The sequence below is a fragment of the Humulus lupulus genome, chromosome X (assembly GCF_963169125.1).
Source record: "Humulus lupulus chromosome X, drHumLupu1.1, whole genome shotgun sequence".
NCBI classification, from domain to species: domain Eukaryota; kingdom Viridiplantae; phylum Streptophyta; class Magnoliopsida; order Rosales; family Cannabaceae; genus Humulus; species Humulus lupulus.
Window position 1 is genome coordinate 222,037,123 of NC_084802.1, and position 6,493 is coordinate 222,043,615.

At 42.6% G+C, this 6,493-nt stretch overlaps 1 protein-coding gene across 1 annotated transcript; it reads right to left on the bottom strand.

Annotated features, from left to right (window-relative positions):
* Nucleotides 1-1,372: 1,372 nt before the first annotated feature.
* Nucleotides 1,373-1,741, bottom strand: LOC133806798 (uncharacterized). The gene has a single exon (XM_062244888.1). It carries the CDS (start codon nucleotides 1,739-1,741, stop codon nucleotides 1,373-1,375), a length of 369 nt encoding a protein of 122 aa, XP_062100872.1.
* Between the last annotated feature and the right edge of the window lie 4,752 nt (nucleotides 1,742-6,493).

A 6,493-nucleotide genomic window follows, 5' to 3' on the forward strand; every position in this document is an offset into this window, starting at 1 on the left:
ACAGTTGCCTGAAGTCCTTTGGTCGTACAGAACTTCCCATCGAACAGCAATAGGTCATACCCCGTTTTCCTTGGCATACGGGTATGAAGCTATGTTGCCTGTCGAGTTAGATCCACCCTCGCACCGCAGATTAACATACGACCAAGATTCTAACAGCCAGCTATTGATGGAATCCTTGGACTTGATTGATGAAAGGCGTGAACAAGCCCAGCTCCGAGTAGCTGCATACCAGCAGAAGGTCGCCCGGTATTTCAACTCTAAAGTGCGAGAAAGAAAATTCAATGTTGGAGACCTTGTACTCCGAAGAGTTTTCCTTAACACCTGCGACCAAGCTGCTGGAGTACTCGGGCCAAATTGGGAAGGGCCTTACCAGATTGATGAAGTCCTTCACCCAGGCACTTATAAACTTGCCCGCTTAAACGGAGATCTCATTCCTCGCTATTGGAATGGAGAACACCTGCGCAAGTATTACCAATGAATAATTCTTCTTAAAGAATTGGCTTGTATAAATTTTACTTTTTACAAGTTTCGGAAAAGTGTAAGATCTTATTGATCACTCGTAAAGACATGTTTAGTCCATTTATTACGAGAAATAAAAAGGACTCTGCTCAGCCAGTCATTTCTTGCCAACTATTGTATTTATTACAAGTACTTGCTCATTACGTGTGTTGTTTTGCTGTATTATAATGCTAATCATATTGCGACGAGCAGTAATGTTCGAGCAGGTTCTAGTCAAGGCAAGTGACCAAGGACCTAAAGCTCCCTAATCACTTGGGAGGCATACAAGGTACAAGTAAGAAAAGCATATCGTTAAAAGGTATGTAAACACATGAGCAAAATAAGTGAAAACATGCTAGGGCACTTAAAGTATTTTTCAAAATTTGTTATTTTGTTAAACCAAACCAAAGTGATATGCTAAGTTCGGTCTTGTGAACAGATGTTATAATAATATGCAAATATATTATAATATCAAAACGAATCCTTTTACACCGCGAGCAGTAACTGCTCGGATGTAATTGTTCAAGTAAAAGTAAAAGCTGCCCATGCAGCAAACAAAAATTATATTGTTTTTACATCACGACCCATAGGTTGTGTAGTTAAAAAGAAGAAACATAAACAGAAAAGACTAAGGAGCTCAAGGATTTTGAGGGGCAAGAGGATCTTGGGGAAGGTTCTGGTCGACAACGCCCGTAGCCTCGTTGTCTGCCCCGTCCATCCCACCGGCCAGCAAGATTTCAGGGGAAGTAGGAACCCTTGATCTTTCTTCCTTAGCCAACTGAGCAGCGCAGCGAGCAAGCTCGGCAGCTCTCGCATTCTCGGGAAGGTAGTTGAAATTGGCACCCTGATTGTGCTTCCAGAAATCATAGAAGCATCAAAGAGTGGCACTCTTGTACCTCTCCAAATTGCTGGTGTTGGCTTTCTCCAACTCCTCAATCTGGCCCTCCAGAGTAGTGGTCTCCTGCCTGCTCGCGACCAAGTCCACCTCGAGCTGTTGGGCCGCCCGGAAGTTAAAGCGGTTGAACTCCTTGAATTGGTCCCTCTGCTCGCGAACTTTCTCCAGAGACCTCTGCTTCTCCTCCAACTCCTTAGCCAGTTGGGCCTTTTCCTCAACCACCACTGCTAGCTGTTCAGCATGTTTGGCCTCAGCAGCTTTAAGTTCATCCTCGTGCCGTTGCTCCGAAGTTCTGGCCTGCTCGTTGACGGCACCCAAGCGGATTCGGCCGGCAGTGAGGGTCAGCATGGCATGCAGTCAAAATAGAAGTTAGACAAACAATAAACTAAAGAAGACCTGTTTCCGCAGAAAGAGATGACTTACACTGGTGAACTCGTTCAGGGAACGGTTTAGGATCGAGTCAACTCCCATCGTCTCTGTAGCAGGCATTGCCTCTCGTGGTCGTGCTTCACAATCTTGGCAATCCTCTCCTTGACCAGTTTAAAGGCGCGACCAACCATCTCGCCCCCGGTTGAAGCAGGATCAGCCTGCTGAGTTTGATTGGTCGGGGCCGCGGGAGAAGGAGTTGATCCGGCCGGAGCAGAAGGAGTCTACTGCTCGCGGGGAGAAGATGGAGTTGTGGTGGCGGAGGGCTTATCCTCCGAAGGGCCTATATTTCGAGCCTTCTTCACCTGAGGCGCTTTGCTGCTCTCCCCGTGGTGTCTCTTGCTAGTTTTCTTCTTGCTCGGAGGAGCCGCAGCAGCCTCATAAGTGCTGTAGATGTCGAACACATTGACGGATTCCATGTCTGAAAAAGAAGAACAAATTTGAACAATGAGATAGCATGAATGACCAAGTACATTACATCAAAAAAAGAAGCAAAAAAGAATTGCAAAGTCAAATACCTGAGCTATTATTAATGGTCGCTATCCTATAGACTCTACTAGTCTTATACTCACTCTTTGACATGAAGAAGTCTGGACCTAAATGTGGAGCATATTTAAAATTGCCGTCCCCATCGAATAGATGACAGGGAATTGGCAAATTGTCTAAAAGTGAAATAACTGTACCATTATCATCCGATGAATCGTCTGAGAGTTCGACAGGCTTGGTGGCCTTCTTTTTTCCTTTCACCAAGGGGGCTGAGGGCCTCTCTGCTGGAGGACTGCCAGCAGGTTCCCTGATAGTGACCCCAGTCGATCTCCTTCGTGGAGGTGACGCTGGAGGTTGCTTCTCGGGTTCCTCCTCAGCAAAGGCACTCCCAGCTGAAGGCACCCCCTGCTGAAGGCATCCTCGTGTCCGGTTGAGGGGTCAAGAGGCCAACCAACCTAAGGTTAGCCTCCGTAACCAGATGCTTAACGCTCTTTTCTGCGTCAATCATACTGGCTAGGAGCACCGATCTCAACTTCATGTCTGGAGTTGGGTCTGGTCGCAGCCATGGGCTTGGAAAACATTAACAGTTTAAGAAAATGTGGAGGGGAACACTAAGTGAAGAAGTATCAGCTAGTGATACGAAAGTTTTACCTCCTTGTACGAAGGCCAGGTTGTCTGCGATCATGTCGGTTGTGAGAAAGTACTCCTGGTAGTACCTCCCCACATTTGAGATGTGGGTGGTGTCAGTCAGGAAGGTGCGCCCGGTTTCCTGATGATAGAAGTGAAAGAACCCCGTGCCTTCTTGGTTGGGGTTGGATTTGAGGTCGAATAGGTAGTTGACCTTATAAGGCGTTGGCACGGGCCATTTCTTGTGGCTATATAGGATATAGAGTGCAGCGAGCATCCTATATCTATTTGGGGTTATTTGAAAGGGGGCAACTCCAAAATAGTTGGCCACCCCCTGAAAAAATGAGTGAAGAGGCAAGGTAGCCCCTGCCTCGATATGAAACCTCGACCAGGCGCTGAAGGCGCCTCCAGGCAGATTTGCCCTTTGGTCTTGGTTGGGTCTGACTAGGGTCACCCCTGTGAGACCGTACTTCCTTATATAATTGGCGATCATTCTGATCGTTACTCTGCTCTCAGGAACTAAGTGCCACTCAACACTTGGCTGAATGGCGTGTCGGGGACGGGCATGTCTTTGGATGTTGGGGCCGAGAGTATTTTCATCTCGACCACTGGTCGAGGGAGCATCAGCCGAAGGAGCAAGCTAATGAGAAGGATCGAAAGTTCTCCTTTTCTGGGCTTTGGTTTTGGTGCGAGCCATATTTTGAGTCAAGACAGGGGAAGTGTTTGGATTGGCACGAGAAAATGGAATTTCGGGTGTCAATGACAAGGGTTGTTCTTCGTCCTCGAGTAGTTGAGTTAGCAGGTCATCGTCGATGGGTCTTTCTCCTCCCCACGGGTCTTGCATGTAAACTGCAAACAGAGAAAGGAGGAGATAAGACACACAGCCTGGGAGCTTATGTTGAAAGTTGGAATAACGTTGCTCGTGTCTACGACCAGCAGCATTCTAATCGAAACACTAAGTTTTATGCGAACAGTTTGAAAAATTGATCAAAAAGTGAAAGTAAAAAGTTTTTCTGGAAAAAGCTTTTTCAACTCCAAAGGGGCGGGAAAACCCCAGTTTTTCAGCTAGCCTAAAAATTGAATTTTTACTTTGATTTTACGCCCTAAACCTATGATCCTGACTGTCAAACTGGTTCCTAACTCCTACAGAGCGAAACTACACTACCCTATCAAGCATCAAACGGTATACGTAAAATCCTCACGAATTTATACCAAAGAACACAAAAATTTTCAGAACTCAAAAGCAGTATGCATGGCATCTTAAAGGGTTTAAAAGTTGAAGAAATTTACTTGGATGAAGGTTGGAGGTTCTGAAATGGAATGACTTTGGGCATGCAAACAAAGGATCCTTAGAACAGCGATGAAAGACCTTCGAAGTTTTGAGCTCTGAGATGGAGTTCTTGGCAAGAAAATGGCGAGTAAAAAGTTAAAAGGTAAATGTGAGGATTATTTATAGAAGCTGAGATGTGTTGAAAAGGTAATCATGAGTTACCTTTTTCAAGGCATGGGGGAGTGTAATAGCCGTCGGAAAGGTTACTTGGAAACCAAAAATGCATGATTGGACGTGATTGTGTCACAGTTTTTGAGAATGCACGAGAGGCTCTGACAGATTTCGTGGGGCATACGAAAGGTTAGTTTCCTAAGTTTACTTATTGCTGATCGCAATAAATAAACTTGGGGGGCAAATGTTTATCCAAAAAATAGCTATTGATGATGTGGCAAGAATTTTCGACACGTGGCCGACACGTGGCAGAGATACTGCTCGCATATCGACCAGAGATATTTCTGTATGAGAAGTTCAAGTTTTATATACGACCAGCCTGGTCGTATACTCCATTTATTTATGAATAAATCTGTACAGTTGTAATGATTTCCGAGAATATCTCTTCATTATGACCTGAAGATCCGTTTATTAAGGGAAGATATTATTACTTGACTCATGTAACCTTTCTTGAGCCTATAAATATACAAGAAATAGCTCAAGAATGGGGACCCTTTTCTTTTTTTTTCCGGATTATATTACTATTATCCATTGTTTGTATTGTTTTCTCCTTCTAAGGTCTGTGAAACTCAGGAACCCTAGTTCTTTGATCACACCTTTGGAGCTCAATATTAATAATAGTATCAAGTGGACGTAGGTCATTACCAATCACTGGGGCCGAACCACTATAATTCTTTGTGTTCTTTATTTCCCATCAGATTGTTTTCTCAATCTCTGTATTATTTTTCTGTCATTTTCTAGACTCTGTGTCGTTGACCAAAATGAGGGTCAACAAGTATATACTTTATGATATAGTCTTATGTTTATGATTTATGATATATGTTGTAGTAGATTTTCCTTGCTGGGCATTAGGCTCATTCCTTTATTTTTAGAATGATGCAGGAAAATGAATATGGAAGGCGGGAAAGGTTCGTGGCAGCTTGGCATGTGTGTTGAGGATGAATGGACTGATGGAACGATCGAGGATGACGTTGTTTTTAAAGTCTTTTAAATTAGGTTTTGATGTATTTCCACAATTAGTATTCAAACAATTAAATTTTATGTTCTATGTTTTATAACAATGGGATCCCATACCATATTTTATATACCATATCACATTTTATATTTTTACCTTATTTTGTATTTGGTACAATATTTTGGGTTTTAAATAAAGTTACGATATTTCTTATGTATATTAGTAGCCATGTCATAGTAGTTTTTAATGGTCCGAGGTCTTAGAAATAGTCAGGTCATTACAAAAAAATACATGCTTGTCCTAATGATTGCATATTATATTAGAATAGCCTTGTAGATGTGAATTCGTGTCCTACTTGTGGTGTGTCTAGATGGCAAAAGAAAAAGAATTCAGAGGAAGTTAAGAAAGGAGTACCAGCAAAAGTTTTGTGGTATATTCCTCCAATTCCTCGTTTGATTCATTTTTATCGAAATGTTGATCATGCTAAGAGTTTGACTTGCCATGCGAATGAGAGAATAAATGACGGTAGACTTAGACATCCTGTTGACTCACTAGTGTGGAAGACAATGGATTTTGAATGGCCTTCATTTGCCAATGAACCTAGAAATATTAGTCTAGCTCTTTCTATGGATGGAATTAATCCTCATATTTCTCTCAGTAGTAAGTATAGTTGTTGGCCTATTATGCTAGTCATATATAATTTACCGCCATGACTTTGTATGAAGAGGAAGTTTACCTTATTGACCTTGCTGATATCAGGACCTAAACAACTTGGTAACAATATTGACGTCTACTTAGCTCCCCTAATTGATGACTTGAAAGCTTTATGGAATGAAGGCGTTAGGGCTTATGACGTGTAATGCCCCAAAATCCCTAATGCGGTTTTATGGCTGGATTAGTAGGCCGAGAGTGCCATAGTTTTTTTATTATGCCATTAAATGATTATAAGCATGTTTTTGTGAATTATATTATAATATGATGTTAAATGCATGCATGTGGGTCCACATTTGATTATTAGGGCATTTTGGTAATTTGGCCCGTTGAGGGCATATTTGTATATTTTGGTGCATGTTGTGATTAATGGATGAGATCCCATCATTATGTG

Coding starts and splice junctions, on each gene's coding strand:
- LOC133806798 (XM_062244888.1), bottom strand. CDS start 1,741: ATGCTGACCCTCACTGCCGGCCGAATCCGCTTGGGTGCCGTCAACGAG.